Source organism: Hyperoodon ampullatus (assembly GCF_949752795.1).
Source record: "Hyperoodon ampullatus genome assembly, chromosome: X".
Lineage (NCBI taxonomy): Eukaryota > Metazoa > Chordata > Mammalia > Artiodactyla > Ziphiidae > Hyperoodon > Hyperoodon ampullatus.
This window is the reverse complement of record NC_136913.1, coordinates 44,462,959-44,490,521: the sequence shown is the minus strand read 5'-3', so window position 1 is coordinate 44,490,521 and position 27,563 is coordinate 44,462,959. Positions and strand designations below refer to the sequence as shown.

The 27,563-nt window shown below is 54.0% G+C and overlaps 2 protein-coding genes across 2 annotated transcripts; one reads left to right on the top strand and one right to left on the bottom strand.

Moving 5' to 3' along the window:
• Positions 1 to 4,928: 4,928 nt before the first annotated feature.
• Positions 4,929 to 11,597, top strand: FOXP3 (forkhead box P3; the record flags this gene model as incomplete). The annotated part of the gene is made up of 10 exons (XM_079728003.1): positions 4,929 to 5,231; positions 5,752 to 5,856; positions 5,944 to 6,082; positions 6,476 to 6,737; positions 7,644 to 7,731; positions 7,912 to 7,992; positions 8,990 to 9,140; positions 9,828 to 9,904; positions 11,126 to 11,227; positions 11,448 to 11,597. Exons 1-10 carry the CDS (start codon positions 5,022 to 5,024, stop codon positions 11,595 to 11,597), a joined length of 1,365 nt encoding a protein of 454 aa, XP_079584129.1. The 5' UTR covers positions 4,929 to 5,021.
• An 888-nt stretch (positions 11,598 to 12,485) lies between these two features.
• CCDC22 (CCC complex scaffolding subunit CCDC22) lies at positions 12,486 to 25,969 on the bottom strand (the record flags this gene model as incomplete). Its single annotated transcript, XM_079727139.1, has 17 exons — positions 12,486 to 12,821; positions 13,268 to 13,342; positions 13,423 to 13,482; positions 13,705 to 13,800; positions 14,058 to 14,165; positions 14,247 to 14,348; positions 14,454 to 14,570; positions 14,660 to 14,779; positions 15,309 to 15,428; positions 15,523 to 15,585; positions 16,129 to 16,323; positions 18,294 to 18,472; positions 18,573 to 18,639; positions 18,783 to 18,889; positions 19,638 to 19,770; positions 24,706 to 24,883; positions 25,920 to 25,969. 17 exons carry the CDS (start codon positions 25,967 to 25,969, stop codon positions 12,708 to 12,710), a joined length of 1,884 nt encoding a protein of 627 aa, XP_079583265.1. The 3' UTR covers positions 12,486 to 12,707.
• Positions 25,970 to 27,563: the final 1,594 nt, after the last annotated feature.

Here is a 27,563-nt window from a genome sequence, read left to right as displayed (position 1 = left end):
CTCTTTATATAAAAGGATATTAACCTTCCATCAGCCATACATATATAGCAAATATTTTCTCTCAATTCATCATTTACTGAAGTTGTTTTTCTATTTGTTTATGCTGTTTTGTGATGCTTATGATGTTTTTATATTGTCAACGAGGTTAGTTTTTTCTTCTGTGGTTACTGTCTCTGGTTTTGTGCTTAGAAAGTCCTTTCCCACTTGAAAATGAGATAAATGTTCACCTGTGTTGGCTTTTATTCTCTTTTATGGCTTCATTTTTTCCACTTACTGTAGAGGTTAAGAGTGTGGGTACTGGAGCCAGACTGTCTGGGACAAACCCAGCCTCAGCTCAAGCAGTTCGTGTGACTTTTAGCCAGGCATTTAACTTCTCGATACCTCCATTTCCTCATAGGTACTGTGATGGTTATAATAGTACCGACCTCAAAGGGTGGTTGTAAGGATTAACTCTCTCAACCTTGTTAGATGCTTAGCCTAGGGCCTGGCATACAATAAACCCAAGGTCCATATAAGATTATTATTTATCTCTTTAATGGATCTGGAATTTATTTTAGGGTACATGATGAGGGTGACATTTCAAACTGGGCAGGAAGGGGTTGGTGGAAAAATGGACTGATTAGTCATTAGCTTTATTTTCCCCTTAATTATCCCAGAACCATTTGTTAAACAATCTATTCTCCAGCATCCCCTGGTTTGAAATGCCATGTTCATCACAAACTCCATTCCCTCTAGACAGTGGTCTGTATTTGAGCTTTTCCTTTCTGTTCTGTTCCTCGGTGTCTGTTCTGGTGCCAGGGCCACAGCGCTTTGCTGATTGTTGCTCCGCAATACAATATAGCACCCGGCCGAAGGCCCTGGCATCTTGCCCTTTGTTATTCCTCGTTATTTTGGAATAACGAAGGATCAGCTCCTCCAGCCAGAGACCAACAACTGTTCTTATTTGGAGCATCTCTTTCTCTGTCTCTGTCTCTCTCTGTGTCTCTCTCTGTCTCTTTGTCTCTCCCCATCTCCCTGCGTTGTTTCTGTCTCTCTTGTTCTCTCTCTCTTTGACTTTCTGCTCCTATGGGTTCCTTCCCCCTCCTCACTGTCTCTCCTTCTCTCGGTGTCTCTCACTATCTCTCTTGTTCTCTTTGTTTCTCTCTCTGTGTGTCTATCTCTGTCCCACCTCATATCTCTCCCATCTCTCTCTGTAGCTCTTCTTCTCTGTGTCTCTCTGTTTGCCTATGTCTGTTTGTCTATCTCTGTTTCTGTCTCTCAGCCAGTCCCCTGGGTAGAACGGCAGTTATCGAATCAAAGCCCTGCAGACACCTAACAGCTCACTCAGACACAGAGCACAAGGCCCCTGGCCCTCATCCGCTCCACACCTCTCCCCTTCCCAGCGTACAGAGGGGCAAATTGAGGCTGGGAGATGGGCGGGAGGGCCTCTCTGAAGGCCTCACAGAGATGCAGTGGTAGAGTTGAGACCCAAGCTCAGATCTCAGGACTCTCAGTGGGGCCCTGTGGGGCTCTGTGTCTCTCCCCCACCATGGGCCTCAGTTTACCCCTCAGCACCCATGACAGGGGCAGGGGGACCCTGGGCTGTCTCCCAGCTGCTGCCGTTCCCCCTTCTGCCCTCTCACAGGTTGGACCCTCATGGTCACAGTGTGGGGCTAGCCTCACGAGAGCTAGGCTGGGTGGGGTCCCAGGGCCCCATGGGTCGGGAGGCCTCATGGCCAGAGGGTGGTGATACCAGAGGGACATAAGTCAGTCGGCCTATCTGTGGGTCTGGCTGTGGACAGAGCTCAGCCGTGTCCCCAGAGTTGGCACAGGTCCCTGGGATCCTCTATCCCACGGCTCCTCCAGAGAGCCTGGTGGTAGACTCTACCGGCAAAGGCCAGGGCTCTGACTGCTCCCACCATGAGGTCCTAGCTGAAGGTCTGCCAGCCTCAATGTCCCCTTCCTTCCCTCCCCATCTCTGGCAGAATGGCTGTGAGTCTGGGAGCACTGTCCCAGAATGGACAGGGAGATGGTGGCCCTGCAGGGGTCCATGTACTGATCACCAACATTTTGTTAAGCATTTCATGTGAGTTAACTTTGGAAGATGGGTACAATTATTGTCCCGTTTTACATATGAGCCCGAGGAGAGTTACAGCTAGTTAGTGTCAGAGCCTGGCTCCAGGCTGGGGGAAGCAGAGGGGACGATTCTGACCCTCCGACCTTCACAGAACTTAGGAGGGAGGCTGAGGGGAGGCTTGCTGCAATTCCAGGCCTGGCAGGCGGGAGGCACTATGAACTTCGGGAAGTTCCAGTGATTTTGGACACCAGGGACATAGGCCTTCACCTACTGAGAAGTTAGACCCATGGACCCCACAGAGTCTGTGGGTTTGAGATTCTGGGATCCTTTGAATCTAAGAAATGATGTTCTACGATTCTGAGGTTCTAGCATAGTACCATTTGAAGGCCCTGAGGGTCCCAGTCTCTGTGGGGTCTGCATGGCGCTCCCCAAGCATCAAACCTTGGGCCTCTCCATGGCCCAAAAAGGGCTGGGTCTACAGGGCCCAGGGCTTGTCATGGTGGCCAGACGGACGTCACTCACCACATCCGCCAGCACCCACATCACCCCACCTGGGCCAGGCCAGCTGCAGGACGGGACGGCCAATTCTCGGAACGAAACCCGTGGGGTAGGGTACCTGCCCCCTTCTCTTCCTCCTTGGTGCGATGAAGCCCAGCGCATCCGGCCGCCATGACGTCAATGGCGGAAATATCTGGGGAAGTCGGGGGCTGTGACAACAGGGCCCAGATGCAGACCCCGATACGAAAACACAAACTGTGTCCCAGAAACATCCTCCATGTGGCTTCTGAGAAATAGTCAGAAAAGGATGCCCCAACAGACAGTGCAGGAAGCCGGCTGCCCAACCTGGCCCTCCAGGTACCCCACCACGAGACAGACCATATCCACGGCCCCTTTCTGAGAATGTATCTATGCTGCCCTGAGTCAGGTTGTTCCAGATGTGTCTGAGGAGGTGATTTCTTATAGGCTCTGGCCAAGGGTCCAGGCAGCTTGGGAAGTGACCACAGGCTAGCCGTGTGGGCCAGGCCAGAGTGGTGGAAAACATCCACTCATTCACCAAAATCAATATTGGTTCGCTGAGGTCTTCTGTGACAAAGTACCACAAACTAGGTGGCTTAAACAACAGAAATGTTTTGTCTCACAGTTCTGGAGGCCAGAAGTCCAAGATCAAGGTGTCAGCAGTGTTGGTTCCTTGTAGGGCTACGAGGGAGAAATCTGTTCTCTCTCCTAGCTTCGGATGGTTTGCTGGCACTCTGACATTCCTTGGCTTATACAAGCAACACTCTGATCTCCGCCTGCCTTCATGCACTCATTCATTCACTCACCTCTTCGGGGTCATCGACACTCTCTCTGGCCCTTGTTCTGAGCCTCCATAGACCCAGGCTCCTGATTCTCACCCAGTAATGTTCTAGGGCCCCGAGAGACTAAGGGTTTAAATACCTGGATTCACACCCCCACCTCCGTCAGCACCATAACTCTGGCAACCCCCATGAGCTGACAGCAAAGAAAGAAAGGAGCAACTGCCCCCTCAGAGCCCTTCTTCCGCTCCCCAGGGCTGCTCTCGGCAGCTGTGTGCCCAACCCAGTGCTATGGGGCGGGGTGGGGAGACACACACATACACGCACACACTTTCCGGAGAAAGAAGTAGAGATCTCAAGTCACCATGGGGCTGTGGGACACTGTACCTGGTTGTCCCCTTCAGTAAAATGGATGTTGGGCTTGGCAGTCCCTTCCAGCTCTGGCTTCCTCTCAGATTGGGACTCTAGGATTCTGAGAAACCAAGGCCCTGCCCATCGGGGAGTGTAAGGTTCTGGAGCTATTCTGGAGGACTTTCTGGATAGGGCTTGGGGAGGGGAAGAGAGGAGGAGCGGGCATTCCAGGCAGGTCGAATAGCATGAGCAAAGGCTTGGAGGCAGGCCTGAAGAGCAGAGATTGGGATGAACTCTGGTGGGAGCCGAGTCGAGGAGCTCGCACAGGCCCCGGCTCAAGAGAACCTGTCTCTCTTCCTCTCTGGCACCTGCCCTGCCAGCTCCATGCAGGGCGGGAGCCCAGAGATGATCTCAGATGGAGAGCTCCAGACCCCTGTACTCAGCTTCCACTTGGCCTTGCCACTTGCATGTCTAACACCAGAGTCGTCGTGTCCCTCCACACCTGGATCACCACCCCCAACCCTGCTCCCCCATCTCCCCCATCTCAGGTCATGTCAGCTCTGTCCTTCCAGCTGCTCAGCTAATACCCAGAAGTCACCTTGACCCTCCCTCTCTCACCCTCCACATCCAAGCTGCCAGCAAATTCTCCTGACTCCACCTTCGAAACATTAACTCCGAACCCACCCACTTCTCACCATCTCCACTGCCTTCATCCTGGTCTGGGCTGTTGCTTGCCTGGACTATTGCAGTAGCCTCCTCACAGCAGCCAGAGGGATCTTTGGAGTCCATATGCCCCCCTTGCACTCCCAGATATGCCCGTCACTGGGGTAACATAATGCTCCCAGGAGAAAATCAGAAAGCAGCCCCCATGGGATCAGCAAAGGTTGTGTGGCCTATACTGGGGTCAGGGAGGACAGGAGGGCTGAGGCTTAAAGAGCACCGCTCAGGTGCTGAGACCTATCCTGGCTGAGGCCCCACAAACCACCCCAAATTCCCCACCACCCTCAGGGAGGACGCCTCCCCACCAGGCCTGTGCCAGCGTGTACAGGCACACTGTGCGCTGGGTCCATGTACATCTGCACATGGGGTGTGCTTGGAGACACAGGCACGCCAGTGCTCCTGACACCGAGTATGTGTGTGCACATGCGCACACACGTGACCAGAGCTGGGGCCCCTTTGGGACACACCCCAGCCAACGCCTGCTCTGACCAGAGTGGGTGTCCACGTGGTTCAGATGGTTGAACATTTCACACACACCCCAGCACATTTGTAACTCCCTCCCCTTGTGTCCCCGCAGCCTGCCCTCGGAAAAGGACCCAATGCCCAACCCCAGGCCAGCCAAGCCCTTGGCCCCTTCCTTGGTACTCAGCCCATCCCCAGGAGCCTCGCCCAGCTGGAGGGCTGCACCCAAGGCCTCAGACCAGCTGGGAGCCAAGGGCCCGGGGACAACCTTCCAGGGCCGGGACCTCCGAGGTGGGGCTCACGCCTCCTCTTCCTCCTTGAACCCCATGCCACCATCGCAGCTGCAGGTGAGGCCTAGGGCCCAGGATGGGGCAGGCAGGGTGGGGTACCTGGGCCTATAGGTGCCGACCTTTACTGTGGCACTGGGCGGGGGGCCCAGCTGGGGCACAGGAAGTGGTTTTCTGGGTCCCAGGCACGTCTGTGACTTATGCAGATGTCACGGGGCCAAGAAAGTCCCCACTTAGCAGGTCTCAGAGATTCGAGGCTCTCCGCAACCTCCCAATCCCTGTCTCAGGATAGGAGACCCTATCATGGTCCCACAGGCATAGCCATGTGTGTCTCCATCCCCCTGTGACAGAGGGCTTGGGGCCCAGGGAGGTGAGGTGACAGGATGGAGGCCAGCTCTGCCACTTATTAGCTGTTTGATCTTGAAAAAGTCACCCAATCTCCGTGAACCTCAGTTTCCACATATGTAAAATGGGGTTGGTCATTCTGCCTAGTACGTGGGGTTGTGGTGAGGAGTATATGGGTTAGACGTGTAGAACAGTGAACATGAGGATGGCATCTCACCCGCCTGCCTTCCCCCAGCTGCCCACAGTGCCCCTCGTCATGGTGGCACCCTCTGGAGCACGGCTGGGTCCCTCGCCCCACTTGCAGGCACTCCTCCAGGACAGGCCACACTTTGTGCACCAGGTACCAACCCAGAACAGGCAGGGAGGAGGGAGCAGGCGGGAGAACTGGGGAGAGGACCTGGCTGAAATGGACACCATGTGCCCCTAGCTCTCAACGGTGGATGCCCATGCCCGGACCCCTGTGCTGCAGGTGCGCCCACTGGACAGCCCAGCTATGATCAGCCTCCCGCCACCCACTGCTGCTACGGGGGTCTTCTCCCTCAAGGCCCGGCCCGGCCTGCCACCTGGTAACACTGTACCCCACAGCTCCACAGAAGCCCAGAGCCCCCAATCCTTGAACATAAGTGGTGTGGGCTGCTGACTTGCGGCCCTCAGGAGGCCAGAGGTGTCAGGTCTTATCATCTTGGAAACTCCAACCTCTAAAAAATGTCAGGCTCAGAGCCTTAAAGACACAGAATGTCAAAATCACGGAACCACAGATCTTTGCAAAGTTAGTCGAAATGTCAGCGCAGTCTTTGAGCTGCTCCACCAGTAGCCTTGGAGATTAGGGACCACAGAGCCCCCTGGGAGTCTGGGCCTGCAAAGCTCAGGAGGGTGGGAAGCTCAAAATGAGAGGCTTTGTGGGCCGAGCTCCAGAGCCTGGCCCCCAGCCCCCAGAGGTGCCCTGTCCCCACCTGCAGGGATCAACGTGGCCAGCCTGGAATGGGTGTCCAGGGAGCCAGCACTGCTCTGCACCTTCCCAAGCCCCGGTGTGCCCAGGAAGGACAGGTCAGTGTGCAGGGCTGGGAAGGACCCTTGCCCTGCCATCCCCTCCTCTGACACACTTTGTCCCCCCAGCACCCTTTCAACCATGCCCCAGGGCAACTACTCACTGCTAGCAAATGGTGTCTGCAAGTGGCCCGGATGTGAGAAGGTCTTCGAGGAGCCAGAGGACTTCCTCAAGTGAGTGGGTCAGGCCCGTTCCAGTCCAGGGGGGCCCCAGTTTGTGGGAGGAGGTCTGGGGTGCAGGTCTCAGCTCAGGCCTCATCCCGATAGGGGGTAACATGAAAGAGGCAAAAGCTGAGACTGCGGGTTCAGATCCTGGCTCCATCACTCACTGGCTCTGTGACCTTGGGCAAGTTACTTAGTTTCTCGGAGCCTCCGTTTCCTCATCTGTATAATGGGGGCATCATAACAGAGGTGTGTGCTATGATTTACCTCCATTTTACAGACAAAGAAACTGAGGCCAAAGAGCTTAAGTGTCTTGATCAAGATCACCCAGTTCCTGAGTGACAGCCAGCCTCCGGAATCCACACTCCTAACTGCTTTGCCCTGCTACACCCCCTCATGCCAACACACCAGCCTTTTATTGATTTTATTGATCCCCAAAGTCCCATATCCTCACAATGGCTATTGCTGCCTCCGCTCAGCCCCATCACACACACTCTCTCTCTCTCTCCCCCCCGCCCCTCTCTCTCTCTCTCTCTCTCTCTCACACACACACACACACACACACACATACCTTTTCCAACCATACCCAACTATCAGTGGCAATTCAGTGCATCCCGCCCTCTTCACAAGCAGGCCTTCGCACAAGCTGTACTCTCCACCTGGAATGCCTTTCCCACTCTCAGCTCACCACCCTTCCGTCATCATCTCCAGCACCCTGGCCATACAGTAGATGCCAAATAGCATGAGTTGAAGGAATGACAGGTGTGAAAGGAAGACTGAGGTAGAAAGAGGGGAGGGAGGCTGAGGCTCTGAGGAGAGACCTTCCTCCCAGAGGGTCTGAGCCCTCCCCACTAGGAATGTTGAGCCGAGAAGCCAGGCTCGCTATGGTCACCCGCATGGACTCTTTCCGCTACCCAGGCACTGCCAGGCAGACCATCTCCTGGATGAGAAGGGCAGGGCGCAGTGTCTCCTCCAGAGGGAGGTGGTGCAGTCTCTGGAGCAACAGGTGACATGGCGGGGCGGAGGCAGGGGGACGGTGGGTGAACCGTACGTCCACCCTGTGCCAGGAGCCAAGCTCACCCAGGATGGGGGCTGGCATGAAGGAAGGAAGGGGGCAGGGCACTCCCAGGGAAGATGTGGCGGAGAAAGATCAGGTTGAGGCCTCACTCTGTGCCTGTCCTCACAGCTGGTGCTGGAGAAGGAGAAGCTGGGTGCTATGCAAGCCCACCTGGCTGGGAAGATGGCCCCAACCAAGGCTCCATCCACGGTGAGCCACCCCAGGCCCACAGGTTGCACAGACTGCTGGGGAGCAGGGGAGGGTTCCTATCCTTGCACCCAGGCCCTGGGATCTCTGGGCCCCTGTCCCCAGCTCCAAACATGCCCAGACCTAGGAATCTCTCCCTTTCTACCTACAGACCCTCTGACCTCAAGATCCCAAATCATGATCTTGAGTTTGCAAAGCAACAGCAAATTGCCAAACACTGAATGCAGACTGTGTGCCGCTGGCAAGACCAGCTATATAACTCACAGAGCCCAGTGCAAAATGAAATCGCAGGGCTCAGATTTCAAAATGATGACCGCAGAGCATTAAACAAAGTGCAGGGCCCCAGGACCTTCAGAGATCACACAGAAGCTGGCCCTGGGTCTCAGGCACTGTTTGTGAGCACTTTGGTGATGTTAACTTATTTAATCCCCATGATGCATTGTGAGGTAGGTATTACTATCATCCCCAATTCACAGATGAGGAAAATTGAGGCCAGGGAGGCTTAGGTGACTTTCCCAAGGTCGCAGTTGGGTAGCAGAGGAGCCCAATTCAACCGTAACTCGTGGCCCTGGCACTGGTGTGCTACACACACTAGTGTCCACACCCGCACTTTAATAAATATGGCTCGTGCTGCTTTGTGGGATTCTACATCAGAGTGGAATTGAGAAGAGGGTGCCCTTACTTTTAAAAACACTTATTTAAAAGTAAAGTGGCAGGGCTTCCCTGGTGGCGCAGTGGTTGAGAGTCCGCCTGCCGATGCAGGGGACACAGGTTCGTGCCCCAGTCCGGGAAGATCCCACATGCCGCGGAGCGGCTGGGCCCGTGAGCCATGGCCGCTGAGCCTGCACGTCCGGAGCCTGTGCTCTGCAACAGGAGAGGCCACAACAGTGAGAGGCCTGCGTACCGCAAAAAAAAAAAAAAAAAAAAAAAAAAAAAAAAAAAAAAACCTAAAGTGGCAAGTTTAAGCCTCTGGGTCACCAGCCTCTCCCTCTTCCCCCAGGCATCATCCGACAAGGGCTCCTGCTGTATCGTAGCCACTGGCACCCCGGGCACCACTGTCCCGGCCTGGCCGGGTCCCCAAGAGGCCCCTGAAGGCCTGTTTGCTGTGCGGAGGCACCTCTGGGGCAGCCATGCAAACAGCACGATCCCAGGTAAGGATGGTATGTGCCCTACGTGGTGCCCTCTGAGCCCCTCATCTCCCTGACTGGTACTGGGCGGGGGACTGCTCTTCCCCACCACTGCCACCCAGCCTTTGAAAACTGGCAACTGCTCGTAAAAGCCTCCTCTCTGGATTTCCATGGCCTCCAAGCCCCCATTGTGGTCTCAGATGTCTAGTCCTAGCCCTGTCTCCCCTGGGGATTAGGGCTCACTCACTCTGCGCTTCAGCTACTCCATTTGGTCATCAGAAGGGAGGGAGCTAGATTAGTAATTCCCAGGGACTCTCCCTCTCCCCACCAAGGAAAAGCAGGGTGACTCGCCCAAGCTCACCAATCCCCTACTACCCGCAAGGTCTGGGCTGTGGGCTTAACAGCGATTAGGGCCTTTGAGTGCCATCCTGACTCCGCCATTTAACCAGTTACATCCATTTCGTGTGGAAGTTACTTCACTTCTTTTAAACCTTGGGGAGAATAAGCCCCATTTTGGTGGGAGCGGTGCAAAGGGGAAATGATATCTTTTATGTCAAGTGCTTAGCAAACAGTGACTGTGATCCTGGAAAGCGGTGTTCACGGTGGGATTTCAGGCAGGCAGACTCCGACAGCCGGTCGGTCGAGAGCAGAGGGTGGGAGAGGGAGCGAGGAGTTCCCAGACGGGGCCTGATCCCTCCGTACCTCTGACAGAGTTCTTCCACAACATGGACTACTTCAAGTTCCACAACATGCGGCCCCCTTTCACCTATGCCACCCTCATCCGCTGGGTAAGCAGAGTGCCGGGCTGAGGAGAAGGAATAGAGAGGGTGGGGTGGAGGACCTGCCTCTGTCTGAGCACCCCCCAGGCGGGCTCCTGCCTGAACAAACCCACGCCTCAGATGTGATCCCCCATCTTCACCCCAGACCTGCCCCCAAACCAACACCTAAACTGCCATTCAATCCAGTGCAAGCTAAAAGCTGGCCTTCAACACACCCCCTTCCTGATGGCCACATGAACTCCAAACCTAACTGCCTCCTGGGCCTATAAATAGCCCCCAAACTAGTCTGAATTCTTCCCGTTGCCCTACACCCACCCCAGGTACACCCTAACTCCTTCACCAGCCCAGACGTACCCCAGTCTTCCAACACATTCCCCCCTAGACCCCATCTCTAACCCCTTCCTTGTAACACCTGACCCGTCCCAACCCCTTCATCCTCATCCCCCTAATGCCTTCCCAGAGGCTTCACCAGAACCCGCCCGGACCTTTATCCTAGGCCCACACCTAACCCTACACAATGCCACCCGTTCACCTACCTAGCCCCATCCCAACCCGGAGCCTCACCGCAGCCATGATCACCGACCCTTGACTCAATTCCATTCCTAAATCCAAGCAGATCAAATTCCCGGACCCTCAGCCTCACTCCACACCTAATCCCAGCCCTGACCCTTAACAACCACACACAATCAACCTCATTCTTGACCCTGAAACTAACCACATCCCTGACACATAAAATAACTACGTAGCTAGGCCCACCTCTGACTCCTGACCTAATGCCACGCGTCATCCCACCGCTCGCCCCTCGACTCACCCCAGTTCATCCCCAGCCTGACCTTTAACCAGCCACTTCCCTGACCTTTAACTCTGCCTGGTCCTTTACCCCTTCCAAATCCTTAACTGGACCCCACTCTCTGGCCCTTACCCTTCCCAAACCCTGAAACCTCACTCTCACAGAGAACTCCAACTCTACCCCAGAAATTTAACTTAACTCTAGCCCTAACCCCGAAGCAGACCTCACTCCAACCTCAGCCCTGATCCTCTAACCCCATCCCAGCCGTACCCTCACCCCACTTCTAACCCCGTCTCTGACCGGTCACCCCACACCATCTCCCTTCCTTCCCCCGTCCCCACAGTTCCACCCAGGTCAGAAGGCCCAAGGCGGGCCAGTGCCCCTCTCAGTCCGAATTTGGGGGAGCGGCTTCCCTTACCCCCACACCCCCTAACCTCCAGGCCATCCTGGAGGCTCCCGAGAAGCAGCGGACACTCAACGAGATCTATCACTGGTTCACACGCATGTTCGCCTTCTTCAGAAACCACCCTGCCACCTGGAAGGTGAGCACCTCCGGAGGTGGCAGTGGCTGGGAGGGCCTCAAATGCCACTGCGGTGCTGGGTCAAGTTCAGGAACGGGTGGGCCTGGGACTGGGCTTGTAGGCATGTTGAGAAAGGGCAGGAGGTCGATGTTTGGTGGGGACTGCTGGCCTCAGAGGATGACTGCCTGCCTGCTCCCCTCCCCAATGTCCCCGGCCCGGCTGGCTGGTCCTCTTTCCGCAGAACGCCATCCGCCACAACCTGAGCCTGCACAAGTGCTTCGTGCGTGTGGAGAGCGAGAAGGGGGCCGTGTGGACCGTGGATGAGTTTGAGTTCCGCAAGAAGAGGAGCCAGAGGCCCAGCAGGTGTTCCAACCCCACACCCGGCTCCTGACCTCAAAGCCAAGGAAAGAAGGAAGGACAGGGGCCAAAACGGGGGAGTAGAAGTGGCTGGAGGCAGGGGTGACCGGCCCTGGACGTGCCTGCAGGGACCAAGGAGTAAGGTGTGCACCATCTTGCTGGCCAGGGACCCTGCTCCCCAGCTGACCGCCCTCCTGGATCACATGTTCTGCACCAAGGCTGCTCAGAGGGACCCCGGCCCCAACCCCACACCCCCGCCCCAGCCCCCTGCGACCGGCTCTCCAGCCATACTGAGCCTTCACAACCGACCACACACACAGCCTGCCTCAGTCGCTCTCACAGATGACCTTAGGGCTGGAAAGGACACAGAGTCGCAGTCCTGTCCCTTGGACTCAATACTAACCCCAAAACACGAAGAGCCTGCCTCAGTACACTCACACCACCTCAAATCCGCAGTCACACAAACAGTCACACCCGAGCACAGTCCTGTCAACCCACATGCCCCAAAGCACACACCCGTAGCCAGCTTCCAGGCCCACAGGTGCAGTGTCACACGGGGCGTGCCCAGACACCCGCACAGAAGCAGCCTCGGTACCTTCCGGATCTCAGGTCCCAGAAAGCCACACAGACACATGCTGGTCACACACGGTATCACACAGCTCCCGACATAGACGCTCGGTCACACAGACTCTCTGAACTCACCTGCATGTCTCACGCATGCGCACCCACAAAGCACCCCAGTGGGCCTCCTGAGTCCCACGCAGACACCCAGGGCCATGCACACCGACTCACCAAATGTACCCAGTGTCTCACCTGCCACCCGCCCCCTCCCCCATCCCGAGCCCTGTGCCCTGTGCCCCCATCCATGCCTCAGCTTAGACTGCAGACAGAGCCCCTCATTTATTTGAGATCCAAGGCCCCAACCCCCAGTGCCCTCCGCAATAAACTGCAGCTGAGCTCCCACACTCTGGATGATCGCCCCAGATAAGGGTTGGGGTCAGGTGGGCAAGGGTCTGGGGCCAAGGCTACAGCAGGAGGAACTGGACCGCAAGCAGAGGGCATGGCCCGGGCCAGTGCTTGGCCAGTGCCCCCAGCACCCCAAATCCCTGCCTGAGGCCCGGGGGAGACCTCTGCTGGGGGCTGCTCAGGCCTCACGGACCCGGCCCAGGAGGCCAGCGTTCTCCTGGCGAAGGGCTCGGTAGTCCTCACGGATCTTCTCCAGGTTGCTGAGGGTCTTCTTGCCCATCTCCGTCTCAATCTAAGGCAATGCGAACCGCAGCCCTTCAGCGCGCAGGGCCGCTTTCCCAGCTCCTGCTCACCAGCCCCACCCCATCACGGCCACCCAGGGCCCCTCCCATGCTCCTCCCACCCCCTCCAATAGCAGCCTGCTCTGTCCCACCGCCAGGCCTTTGCACATGTCATCCGTCCACCTAAAGCATCCTTTGCTATGCGGCAGGATCGCCCAGCACATACTCGAGCTGAAGCCTCTGCCAACGGCCCCGGGAGGCAGGCGTGAGGACCCTCAGGGGGAAGGAGGGGGTCAGAGCAGGCCACTGGGCTGTTCTAGGTTACACACACAGCGCCTAAGGGGCAGGGCTGAGACTCCAGCCACAGGCTGTGTCTGGTTCCACAGCCTCTCTTGGCATAAACCGAGGAGCTGTCCCCGGGCCTGCCTTGGTTAGCCCTCCCAGCCCCAGGCCTCACCTGCTCCTCGAGGTCTCGAACCTCCCGCATGATTGTGCCCGTGTCCTCGATGGTCTGGATGAGCTGGCTGCAGTTCTGGGGACAGCAGGAGCAGAAGGCTTGCACCCCAACTTGGCCCCACCCCAGCCAGCCCCCAGGCACGCTTCTCCCCTCACCTCATGCAAGGCAGCTAGATACTTGTAGGCCTTCCGAACAGCATCGTCCTTTTTGGCATCCTGATCAGACAGAGGAGATCCTGAAGGTGTCGGTGGGCTGTTCCCGCCTCACCCCGCCCCTACCCCACCCCCCACCTCCAGGCCCCCACAAGGCCACCCTCTCCCACTCCCTGACTTCATCTTCCCCAGGGCAAAGCCAGGCCCGAGCATCAGTGTACCTACGAGGCTCACACAGGGCCCAAGCCCACCCCACACCCACACCCAGCCCGGCCTGCCCCACACCTTGAACACAAGCTCATCGGTCACCGCAAACGTCCGGTCCAGCTTCCCAGACAGGGAGTTGATTTCCTTCTGAAGCTCCTTCGTGTCAGACAAGATCTGGCAGAGACCAGGGTAGCCGTGAGCCCGTCTGGGGCGGGCAGCCAGCCAGCTGAGGGCATTCACGTTTATGCTGTCCCATCCAGACAGGGTCAGGGGTGGCTGAAGTGGACTGTGTGGGGCTCTCCTGTGTCTTGGTATGGCCAGATAGCTCTGACTTTCAGAGGGTGTGAGGTCCCCGTGTAGCCCTACAACACACATCCGCCCCTTCGGCATATCTACCCATATGACCTACCCTCCCGGCCACGATGGCGTACCTTAGTGATCTCTTCCTTCTGCTTCCGGATGTTGCCCACGATCTCCAGGATGCGCTGGGTATAGGCCAGCCGAGACACGTCTCTGGGCAGGGTCTCGAGCTCTGACATCTAGACAGATACAGCAGGTGCTCCCTTAGTACCCACACCTCCCCGGCTCTGAGTGGCCCAGGGCCCCCACACAGGCCTTACCAGCTGCTTATAGACGTCCGCCTTCCGGCGGGCCTCTTCAGCAGCTGCCCGAACACTCTGGTGCAGTTCCTGGATCTCTGCCAGCCGTCGAGAAGATTCCAGCTGCCAGGACCCCACGGATAGAGGGCAGTGAGGCAGAGTGCAGGGCTAGCCCCCTAGGGAGGGACCGAACCCGCCCCACCCACGGCCCCAGACCCCACCACCTACCTCTCTGCAGTCCTGGAGCTTTCGGAGGTGGCGGTACTCAGCAAGGAGCGGAACACGGTGCTTTTCCCACTGACCTGCCAAGTGGATGACCCGCTGGGCACTGCTCTCTACCACGAGCTGGGGGTGGTGGCAGGGGGGCTACATGTCACACAGGCTGGGCCCATCCAACTCCGACCCTCCCAGCCCAGCCTCAGCGCCAGCCCCACCTGCAGCTTGGCAAGGTTGGCAGCCCCGTCGGGCAGCAGCTCCACCGCCCGGCTCTTCAGGCGCAGGGCCTGCTCATGCTCCGCTGTGCTGAGCTTGCTCTGCCGACACTCGGTCTCCACCTGGCACCCAGGATTCCCACTCCCAGTCAGTGGGGGAGCCCCACGCACACCACAACCTCCCAGCCCCCACTGAGCCTGGAGAGCTCTGGCCTAGCCCAAGGCCCTCAGATGACAACACATCCCTCTAGGGGCCCTATGGGCCCCTTGGACCCCTCCTGATAGCAACGGAGACCTATAAGCAGTGACAGGCACCCACAGGCCCCTCTGACCCCTCCACCTCCAGGACCCCTGATGAGCCCCACAAGCCCCTACAGAGGCCCACGGACACTCACACCCCTCCCGATTCTCACAGACACCAAGGCACCTCTAACCCCTGCAGGTCCAACACCACCCCCACCCCCACCTCTACATCACCCTCTCATTCCCACTGATTCTCCTGAACCCTCAAGAGGCCCACAGGTCCCCAGTGTCTCCCACGAACCCTTCTGACAAGTGCAGACCTCTACAGACTACCCCCTCAAGTCCCTCTAAGCCGTCTAGGCCGGACTTGTGACCTGACCCCAGTGGGCAGCCCCTATCCCACACCCACCTGCACAAGGCTGATTCCCAGGGTCTTCATGTTGGCTTCAACCTCTTCAATGTTGCGATTCACTCCCTCCAGCTGCTCCCGAAGAGACTCCAGCTCCTGCTCCTGAGCTGCCCACGTGTCCTGGGAGGCACAGGCAGTCGGGGTGGGGGTGTCAGGCCCAGTAGACAGCCAAGGACCCAAGACACCTCCCCCGCCCCACCATTGCTCTGCTCACCTGTTCAGGCCGCCGGGAGGTGGCCGGCACATCTGACACCTGGGCTGCCTGGGCCTCGGGCTCCTGGGGAGCGAGAAAGGAGCATCCTGGCTGTCGAGGAAAGCCCTGCCCCTCACAGCCCAGCCTCAACACCCCCCAAAAGCACCCTCCCAGCACCATACCCAGGTACAGTACCACTGTACCACTGACGGCTGTCAGAATGTGTGTGAGGATCAATGTGCTCTCTGTGACCTTAGACTGGAGTGTTTCCTCATAAAGAAACCTCCCTGACCCCGACACAGCTCTTGCCCATCTTCCCATGAGAAGGATGAGGGCCCCTCTGGATGACCATCCAAGGAGAGAAGATATGTCCAGAGGAAACTGCCCAGGAAAAGCTGGGGTTCACAAAGAGCAGCCCTACACGATTACATAGTTCCCACCCCTCTACACTTTTTCCACGGAAGTTCCCAAGAAGCCAGGGGATTGTTCTGGGTGCCCACCACCGTGGGGAGAGGGCAGGCCAGGTGGGAACACGTGTCCCTGTATGGATAAAATGTGGTGTGTGTACATAAAGCAATACCACCTTGGCCCCATCGGCATGTCCCAGGCCCACTCAGGCCCACCCACCAGATGGAAGGTGAACTTCTCTGAATGTGTGAAGCGGGAGCCCTTGGGAGCACCAGTCCTGGCGCCAGCATCCCAGGCCTGCAGCAGCTCTCCCAGATCTCGGGCTTGTTGGGGGGGCCCTGGCCGGGCCCAGGTCTGGCGCAGATGCTCGGCCAGGTGCTTCTGCAGCCGCTGCCGCTGAGCCCGAGTATCCTCCTAGAAACAGTGGAAGAGTGTGGAGGCCTGCTGGGTACCCAAGGCCCTGCCTCCACCAGGGAGCCGCTTGACAAGGTGCTACCCCCAAGTCACACCAGCCATCCAGCATCTCCCACAAGGGGGCCCGGACCCACTCTCCTGGTCCACAGGCCTGGGAGCTCCCTGAGGATGGGGCCTCCTCTTCTTCAGCCCTGCTTCTCTCTACCCACTGGCTCCCTGCACTGGAGGAGGCTGTGGGAAGGGAGAGAAGTAAGCCTGCAGCCCCCAAATTAGAGACCGACACTCAAAAGATATGTGGGGACAGAGCGGAAACCGAGTCAGGGGTGCTGGGCAAAGAAGGCGGCAGAGGCGGAGTGGAATTGAGAGAGAGAGAGAGAGAGAGACATGAGAACAGAGGCAGTTTTGAGACAACTGGAGAAATCTGATTACAAACTCAGTGTTGGATGGTATTAAGAGGTCACTGCTACCAATACAGGGGACACGGGTTTGAGCCCAGGTCCAGGAAGATCCCACATGCCGTGGAGCAACTAAGCCCGTGCACCACAACTACTGAGCCTGTGCTCTAGAGCCCGCAAGCCACAACTACTGAGCCCGCATGCCACAACTACTGAAGCCCACGAGCCACAACTACTGAGCCCGCGTGCCACAACTACTGAAGCCCACATGCCTAGAGCCCGTGCTCCACAACAAGAGAAGCCACCGCAATGAGAAGCCTGTGCACTGCAATGAAGAGTAGCCCCCGCTCACCAAAACCAGAGAAAGCCCACACGCAGCAACGAAAACCCAAAGCAGCCAAAAATAAATAAATAAATAAATTTACGGGAAAAAAAGATGTAATAGGTTCTGGTTCAAAAGATAAAATGCATATATAAAGCTTTAAAAAAAACAAAAGAAAAAGAGGTCACTGTTAATTCTGTTAGGTGTGAAAATGGCCCAGGGGTTGTGTTAAAAAGTGAATGCCCTTATGAGTTAAGAGATGTCTGCTTAAGTATTTAGAGTTAAAATGATATGATGTCTGGGACTTGCTTTAAAACATTACAGAAAAAAAAGTTAGAGAAGGGATGAGGAAAGATTGGCAAAATGCTTATATCTTCTTTTTTTCTTTTTTTGGTTGCGCCTCACGGCTTGCGGGATCTTAGTTCCCCGACCAGGGATTGAACCTGGACCCTCAGCAGCGAAAGCGCTGAGTCCTAACCACTGGACCGCCAGGGAGTTCCCACAAAAGGCTTATAATTGAAGGTGGATGGCAGGGACATAGAGTTTATGAGACTATTCTCTCTACTTCTGTGTTTGAAATGCCTGTAAGTTTAAAAAAGAGAGAAAAAGATAAAGACAGAACAAATGGCAGCGGAGGAGGCAGAAAGAGACAGTTCCAGAGGTGGACAAAGTGGGGAGGGGATGGGGACAGATACTGAGGTGGACAGAGGGGAGATGGAGGTGGATAGAGAGGTAGACAGAGGCAGAGACACAGAAACGAGGAGACAGCGGTGGGGAGAGAGAAAGAGGGGCGGCAAAACCACAGAACGAGAAAGCCAGTGATGAGAAGAGACGGTGCAGAGATCTGGAAGCCACACATCAGTGATGACGGCAGAGACAGAGAAAGAGGGAGCGAATCAGGGGCAGGAAGAAGGTAGTAGAAACAGGGAGGAAGGGAGCAGATCCTGACAGCTCTGGCTGCGTGTGCACGTCCTTCGGTGGAACATCGCCCTCAGAAGAGAGCGGTATCGCCACCCGTGTCTCACAGCAGGAAGCCGACGCTCCGAGGGGCCGTACTGACTTGTGCGGGGGCCACAATCTTTCTGACTCCAGTGTTCTTTCAGGCAGGGAGCCAGGTAGTTGCACACAGAGAGGAGACGATGGAAGAGAGGGACAAAGTGGGGAAAGGAGAAGGGCAGAGGACTAACGGGAAACAAAATGGGAGCCACAGTGAGCAGGGACCTCGTCAGCAGGGACCAAGCACCGGGCAGTACCTGGACGGGGAGGCGGGATGCCCGGTGGACCCAGTCCTCATCCCTGGGGTGGTCCCGGCCCGTGTGCTGGCAGAGTTGGATGGCGTGGCGTTCAAGGAGCGAGGCCACCCTCGCAGCAGGCTGGGGCACCTGGGCGGGGGCTGGTAGCAGCAGAGGACTCGCCTGGAACTCCCGGGGCTCTGGAGGCAGCAACAGAGTCAGCCAGGCCTCCTGCCTCACCATGCAGTTAGGCCCACCTCTACCCCTCCCCCCAGCCCCTCTCCACAGGCTCATCCTCACCTCCTCTGGAGAGCAAATCAGGCATGAACAGCCTGCTGGCATGGAAAGGCTTCTGGTGGGCCGAGCCCTGGTGAGAGAGCAGAATCAGACCTCTAGGATGAATCGTGACGGGGGCACCAGTGGGAGGGGGCCAAAAACCTGAGCACCCAATTGGGGACAAGGCAGGCAAGGCAGCAACAAGCAATATTGACATGAGTTGAGGGGTCCCACCTGGAGGTGCTGCAGCTTAGGAGTGCGAAGGAGGGGTGGGACCCAGGGCAGGGCTAGCTGGTCGCGGATTTGGCTCCCGATGGCCCGGAGGAGGATAGCTGAGTCACCTAGGGAAGTGGGGAGGGAGTGTCAATCAGGTGACGGTGCCACAACTCCAAAAATGCATACCCTGGGAAAGCAGCCAGACTGCACCCCCAGAGATACATATCTATGTAGCTATCATTCTCAAACTCAGACATTCAACAAACACTTATTAAGCACCTACTTGGTACCAGTCACCATTCTAGACCCTTGGGCTACTTCAGAGAACAAACTGATAAATATCCTCCTGCCCTCCCACAGAGGCAGGTAGAGGAGAGCATGACCAGGGTTGTAAGTACAATACAGATCACTGTCAGGTGGTCATCAGGAAAGGAAGATAAGGACCGTTGAGAGGAAGATATAATTTTAAACAAGGCAATCCAAGGAAGGCCTCCCTGAGGTGACATGTGAACAGGAACCTCCAAGAGGTAAGGGAGTGAACCATGAGGCTATCTGGGTGAGTAAGCCAGCAGATGCAAAGGCCCTGAGGCCGGAGTGGCCTGGTGTGGTTAAGAGTGGAGTGGGTGAAGCGGGGGCAAGGCAGGAGGTGAGGCAGAGAGGCCCCTTCCAGCACCAACTCCCCACCTGGGTCAGCCCAAGCCCAAGTTCCCTTCCCCCTGCCCTGCATCCCCTCTCCCAGCCCCAGTCCTCCCACCTAGTTCTCCTGAAGACATATACCCCACCCCCACCACTCAACCTTTTCACCACTTCCACCTCTCTCAGCCCCCACAACACCCTCTCCCTCACCCCCACCACGCCCCAGGCACCCCATACCAGCAGGCTGGTCTGCGTCCTCAGAGGCATCAGTGGGCAAACGTTCAGCCAAGAAGAGAAGCAGGTCCCGGAGGTCAGGCTCACTGGGGTAGAGGAAGTTCTGATAGCCAAGCTCCAAGGGATATCCCAGGTCCTGGGGGTGGGGGAGGGTGGCCGCTATCAGTCGGGCAGGCAGGATCCTCCTGTTCTGGGAGCCCAGGGCTGAGACCACAAACGCTCCCACTCTCTCACCAACCACCACCCTCTGAACTTCCCTTTGGCTCACCAAGGCCTTCAGAGCTTTAAAAATTAAAGCTCTGAGGACTTCCCTGGTGGTTCAGTGGGTGTGACTCCACGCTCCCAATGCAGGGGGCCCAGGTTCGATCCCTGGTCGGGGAACTAGTTGGGGCATGCGTGCCACAACTGAGAGTCCGCATGCCTCAGCGAAGGTCTTACGTGCTGCAACTAAGACCCGGCACAACCAAAATAAATAAATAAATAAATATTTGTTAATAAAATAAAATTAAAGCTCTGGCCTTTCTAAATATGACTCAAAATCCAGAGGCCATGAAAGAGAAGATGGGTATTTCTGAATACATGAAAAAAAAATTTAAAGAAAAATTACAGTGAGCAAAGTCAAAAGCATAATGACAAGCTGGGAAAAAATATTTGGAGTTCATATCATAGGCAAAGAGTGAATCTTTTTCACTAGTATATAAAGAGTGCCTAAAACTACACAAGCAAAAAGACCAACAGTGCAACAATAACAGAGGCAAAAGATAGGAGCAGACAATTCCCAGAAATAGAATGAAAAACGGCCCTTAAACATATGCAAATATGTCCAACCTTGCTTACAAGAGAGACTTGAATTGAAAGCACACGGAGAGACCCCACACGGGCATCGCCAATCTGGGACAACCTGACGTTACGTTCTCCTGAGGTCCACTCGGGCAGGGAGATACTATCACTTGCACAGAGTTCCTGCCCCAGACCCGAATCTAGTCATGAGCAAACAATCAGACCAATTCAGATTGTGGGGCATTCCAGGTAACAACCAGCCTGCACTCTTCAAAAACATGTATCGGGGCTTCCCTGGTGGCGCAGTGGTTGAGAGTCCGCCTGCCAATGCAGGGGACACAGGTTCGCGCCCCAGTCCGGGAAGATCCCACATGCCGCGGAGCAGCTTGGGCCGGTGAGCCATGGCCGCTGAGCCTGGGCGTCTGGAGCCTGTGCTCCACAACGGGAGAGGCCACAACAGTGAGAGGCCCGTGTACCGCCAAAAAAAAAAAAGAAAAAACAAAAAAAAAACATGTATCATTGCAAAAAACTAAGGAGGACTGTTGGATACAGAAGATTAGAAATGTAACAATGATATGAAATGTATGATCCTAGATTGGACTCTCTAGTTGGAAAGAAAAAGAGCTGTAAAGTATATTTTTGTAACTACTGAGGAAATTTGACCATGCACTAAGTATTAGATACTATTACTCTATCAATATTCAATTCATGGGTGAGATCATGATATTGTGGTTATACTGGCGAACGCCCTTTTACTTCAGAGAGATGCACTGAAAGTTTTAGGTATGAAGTGTCATGATGTCTGCTGCCTTCAAAAGGTTCAGAAAAAAAATGTGTGTGTGTGTGTGTGTGTGTGTGTGTGTGTGTGTGTACCCAGACAGAGAGAAAAGACTGGAGGAAAATGTTAACAACACAGAAAGCTAGGAGAAGGGTGTTATTTTTCTGTTTTCATTTTTCCTTAAATTTGAAAGTTTTTCAAAGTACAAAGCTAGGAGGAAAACTATACAGAGATACTATTCCTCACCTATTGAATGGGCAAAACTCTGACAATACACTCAGTGGGTGAGGCTGTGGGTAAACAGGCACCCTCTCATACACTGCTGTTGGGAAGGCAGAAATTAAACAATCCCAGTGAAGGCGACTGGGAAAAATCGAACAAAATGGCGTATGCATTTACCCTTCCACCTAGCAATCCTACTTCTAGGAGTTTACCCTGAAGACAGGCCTCCAACAATTCAAGAATATATATGCGCAAGGTTATTAATTACAGCATTATTTGCAAAATATTGGGAACTCCCTAAATGTCCAAGCATAGGAGAGGGGTTGAATAAACTACAGTGCATACATACAATGAACTACTCTGCAGCTGCAAAAAGGAAAAAAAAATGATTGCCTGATATGAAATGATTTCCAGGATATGTGGCAAGGGGAAAAAATAAGGTAAGAAACTAGGTATATGCTCTCTTTTGTGTAAGAAAGGGGGGAAATAAGAATATATATTTATATTTGCTTATATCTTCATTTTTTAAAAACTGGAAAGGCACACAAGAAACTAATCAAAGTAATCCCCCTTACAGCAGACGGGTAAGGGTAACGAGGTGAACGGTTTGGGGTGCCAGTGGGACTTCTCAAGGTATTGTGTTACTTCTTTAACACCTTGGAGATTTCTTTGACTCTTTCAGTAGTTAACCATCTTTTACCTAGTTAACAATTCTTTATATTGAAATTTCCCTATTCAAATTACTGCTGGAGTTTGTGTCTCTGGACTGGACCCTGACTGATAAAAATGACCCACACAAAATAGTAAATAATGTTTTTAAAAGAGACTATGGGCTTTGGAGTCAAAAAGATTGGGGTTGAAATCCAGCCTGTGCTACTTAACTGACTATAAGGCCTTGGATCGGTTATTCAACCAATCCAAGAAGCTCAGTTTCTAGCTGTAAAATGGGGCTGACAGTACTTTCCCGATGTGGATGCTTTAAGGGATAAAAGGGCCCATCAAGGTTCTGGGCCAGAGTTGCATGGATTCTGAAAGCATACTTCGTGGATGCAAATCCAAGCTTTACTTCTTACCAACTGGGTAACCGCAGGCAAATCACTTAAGCTCCCTGAGCTTCACTTTTCTCACCTGAGAAAAGGAATACCAACAGTGCCTACTTCAGAAAGTTGTCACGAGAATTCAGTGAGTTAACACCAGGTTACCACAATGCCCAGCACAGAGCACACACTCAAAAAACATCATTATTATACACACATACGTGTATTTGGTCACAACGTAAGATATATTTATTTCAGAGGATCACAGTCAAAACAGTGTGAAAACCACTGTCTTTTAAGCTACTTTACTTTGGGTTTTTTCCGACACCTGCAATCAAAGGGCTGTGACTGATACAGAAACTCACTCCAGGAGTGGGGTGTGTGAAATGACAGACACCAAAGTATGGAGGTGGCTGAGTCGCAAAAAGTGGTGCCAGGACTAGGGCACATGAAGAGGCAGACACCAGAAGGCGGCAGTGCTGAGCCAAGGTGGGCTCCATGAGCAGCACCCAGCTGGGCTAAGAGAGACCTCTTCTACCTGCTCAGGGCAAACCGAGGCTCTGGGGCCAGACAATCACGTGAACCTCTCAATCACTGAAAAAGCCATACTCACGCTAAAGTTAGTGTGAGGAAAAGTAGGTCACCACCAAATCCAGTGGGAAACAGCACTGAGAGAAGGGAGGAAGAGAAAACTGGGGGAAGCCTGATCCCCAGCACCTCCTCAACACGTCCCACTGTGCACCCTCCTAGCCAAACAGGACACAACTTCCCCCTTATAAAGTGCCATCCTTGAGAAGACAGCCCCAGGCCAGGGGACAGACTGCCTGCCTCGAGGGCCACCAAGAGCCCCTGACAGAAGAACCTGAGAACTCCTGAGAGCTAGGTGAACCAGAGAGCCAAGGGAAGGGTAGAGCTCTGAGGCCTATTTCTAAGAGACAGAAACTGCACAAGCAGGGAACAAATTCAAGAAACCTGACCACCCAGTCCCTTGGGGCTAAGTGGAAGGTTTCGCTGTAGTTACTCTATTGTCCCTCTACCACCATATACTGAGTATGCTGGGCATGTTGACATTCATTACGTAGCCACAAGTTGCTGGAACACAAGCAGCCAGATCAAGCCTATCCAATAATAGTAATACCACTTGCACAAAGCTTACTATATCCAGCTTTTCACGTATGAATTCATATATTTTTATTTTTTGTGGTACGCGGGCCTCTCACTGTTGTGGCCTCTCCCGTTGCGAAGCACAGGCTCCGGACGCGCAGGCTCAGCAGCCATGGCTCACGGGCCCAGCCGCTCTGCGGCATGTGGGATCTCCCCGGACCGGGGCACGAACCTGTGTCCCCTGCATCGGCAGGAGGACTCTCAACCGGGGCGCCACCAGGGAAGCCCTGAACTCATTTTTAATCCTCATAGCAACCCTATGTGGTAGGTACAATTCTTACCCATTTTACATATGAGAAAACTTAAGCCCAAATAGGTTAAGAGACTAGCCTAAAATCCCAGAACTAATGAGCCAGGAGAAATGACATTTACTTGGAGCCCTTGGATATAGTAACTGGACACAGGTCTGTACTGGGGAGGCATGAGTGCTTCACCAGAAGGCACTTTATTTACAATAGAGACAGTATGTAAATTATTCTCACAAGAGGCAAGCTGCAACAGGGTAGAGTAAAGTTTTAGTGCAGACACTTTTAGTTAAGCAGCATATCTTCTTTTGGGTAACCCTCCCTCCCCCAACTCCAAGTGATCCTGAAGGAGCAGCCAATCACAGTGCCCTATAGGGATGACCATGTGATCCAAGCTGGCCCAACCAGAGAACGTGGTGGTTAATTTCAGCCTGAGCATGTGAATCAAAACAGGGTCTTTTCAGGAACTGGTAAATGGATACTATAGGGGGAAAAGTTCTTGGTGCTAAGCTCAAAATATGGGAGCCAGGGGCAACTCAGGCACAAACTGAATCAACTCATTTAATCCTCAGGACAACCCTACTTTTATCATCTCGATTTCACAGATAAGGAAACTGATGCCCACATGGGGCATCAGTTAGCAAGGTCACACAGTTAGCAAGTGCTGTAGCCAGGGTCTGAACTACTCAGGCAGTTTGACCACAGAGCCGGCAGCCTTAACCACTAATGAACACTAAGCCACAACGGGAGGTGGCAGAGAGGAAAGTCAAGAGTCTCAAAGGAGCTTAGTGACTTTGTGAAGGAGGAAGGAAGAGGTTGTGTGTAATTGGGAGGAAGACACTCACCATACAGGCCTGAGCCAGGCTCATGGCCAGACGGAACCGGGCAGACATAGCAAGAGGCAGCAGGGGGCTAAGGCCGGAGCCCACAGCAGGGTTGATCACACGCAGGCAACGGACCACAGCTTCTACAACCAGCTCAGTGGTGAAGGCTCGCAGGGTCTGCACATCTGGAGGAACTGCCCTGAAGAAGAAGGAGGCAGGCTCGATGGGGGGTGGGGGGAAGCAGTCAGGAAACAGGGATGAGGCTGGGCCGTGCTGCCTTCTGGAAGCCCTAGTACTGGGATGGGGTGGGGAGGGTGGCCACAGTTCAGACAGGTCCTGGGTGTTGCTGGCTGACTTCCATTTGGAAAACTAAGAGTGGGGGGAGTCCTCAGGTCCTAAGATCTTGGTGTAGAATGGTGGATGGAAGGGATCCGAATTCAAAAAATCTCAAATTTCCCTATGCCTAAAAGCCCCAAATTTCTGGGGTCTGGGAAGGCCTAGGAGCCCAGATGGAATAGTCTCTGGGTCTCTGCATCCCCAGATATCATGTTTGCTGCATGTCAGAGGCCCCTAGATACTGACCTGCTAGGATTTTGAGACTAGATGTTGGGAGGCTGGAGTTTTCAGGAGTTCCAAATGTCAGAGTCCCTGGGTATCAGGACCACCCAGTCTCAAGCAATCCAGAAATCAAGCTCCCTAGATGATGTCATCTTGGGTTTTTAGGACCCTCGAATGCAGGAGTCCTTGTGCGTCGGGGTCACCAAGCATTAAGGCCACCAGATTTTAGAGTCCTGGGGTTTTTAAAGGCTCAGGTATTGGGAAACCAGGTTTGAAGGTTCCCAAATATCCAGTCCCAGGGGATTTTGGAGTCCCTGAGTGCCAGGATCCCAGAGTTTTAAGTTCCCTGGTTCACAGGATAAAGGTGGCTTAGAATCTCCAGATGTCAGAGTCCCAGGGTATTGCTGTCAAGATCCACAGATTTCAGGATCCCGGGTCTTGAGGTTCCAAGGTTTTAATGTCTCGGGGTGTCTAGGTCCTGGAGTTTGGGGTTTACCAAGTGTAGAGGTCAAAGGGTTTGGGAGGCCCCGTGTGTGTGTGTGTGTGTGCGTGCGTGTGTGTGTGTAAGGAGGAGGGAGGGTCTTAGGGTCCTGAAGTTGCAGCCCTAGATGTCAAGGTCCGGAGTTTTGCAGTCCCGGATGTGGGCATTCCGGGGTGGGCGGGGGCTGTGTCCTTACGTGCCGGCCTGTCGCAGGGAATGGATGAGGATTCGGTCCGCCTCCTCCATGGTAGAGCCGTGGTGGAGTCCGAGGTTGAGTCCAGGGCAGGGTCCGAGCAAGAGAGGCGCAGCTGTGGAAAGCCCGCTCCCTGCTCGCGGTCCAAGGAGTGTCACGGGGTGTGCGAGGAGAGCCGGGAAGTGTAGTTCCGAGACCTAGTTCAGCGCAAGCCGGATGCCTGTCGTTCTGCTGTGAATGGGCGCGCGCAGGCTTGAGCGTGCAATGGCTGCTGGGAGTTGTAGGTTTTGTTTTGTTTGTTTTCTCTTTCCTGCAGCCCAGTGCGCTCTTCCAAGTGAGCAAAGGATTACACTGCACGCGCAAGTGTGTGTATGTCAGGAAGGAAGGGGGAAAGGAGCGGGACGGAGAGAGGCTTCTATACTCATTCATTTAAGGCAGCATTCATCTTCTAGATTGTAAAAGTGTACAAGTTAAGGCAGGGGCTTTCGCACAAAGCGACTAGGTTTGAGTCTCAGCTCTGCAACTTGCTAAATGTGCAACCGTGGGCAGGTTACATAGCTTCCCTGTGTCTTAGTTTCCTCATCTGTAAGATGGAACTGTTAATGTACCTGCTTCCTAGGATTAAACAGAATTAACTCAGGTAAAGCAGCGTTGAAATGTGTGCCTGATACATAATACAGTAAAAAACAAAAACAAAAACCACTATGTAAGTTACAGTCACTAGTATTCATGCATTCAATAAATGCTTTATTTTAATGTGTTATGTGTGTGTGTGTGTGTGTGTGTGTGTGTGTGTACACTCCAGAGAATAATTACATAGTAAACATCCATATAACCACCATTCATGAAAAAGACCACCCTGCCTCCACTGCTCAGTAGTGCCACGTTTGTCATAAATCACGTGTACCTATATGTGGGACTCAGTTTCTGAACTCTATTCTGTTCGTAATTACTCTTGCTTTATAAAAAGCCTTGATACCTGATATGGCAAGTCCTCCCATCTTGTTATTTTTCAAAGGATTTTGGCTTTTCTAGGTCTTTTGTATATCAATATACATTTTAGAATCAGTTTGTCAAATTTCAAGGAAAAATCTCTTGAGATTTTTTTTAAATTAATTAATTTTTTTTTGGCTGTGTTAGGTCTTTGTTGCTGCGCATGGTCTTTGTTGCGGCGAGCGGGGGCTACTCTTTGTTGCGGTGTGCGGGCTTCTCACTGCAGTGGCTTCTCTTGTTGCGGAGCACGGGCTCTAGGCGCGCGGGTTTCAGTAGCTGTGGCTCGCGGACTCTAGAGCGCAGGCTCAGTAGTTGTGGCACACGAGCTTAGTTGCTCCGCGGCACGTGGACTCTTCCCGGACCAGGGCTCATGTCCCCTGCATTGGCGGGCGGATTCTTAACCACTGCGCCACCAGGGAAGTCCCTTCTGAGATTTTTGTTTGTGACTGCATTGAATCTCTGGATCGCTCTGGGAAGAATTGACATCTTCACAATATTGACTATTTCAATTAGTAAATTTAATGTATCTCTCCATTTATTTAGGTTCCCTTTAATCACTTGATAATATTTGATAATTTTTTTCCATGGAGATCTTGCACATATGTTATGTTAGGTCTATTCCTACATACTTAGAATTTCAGATACTGTTGAGAA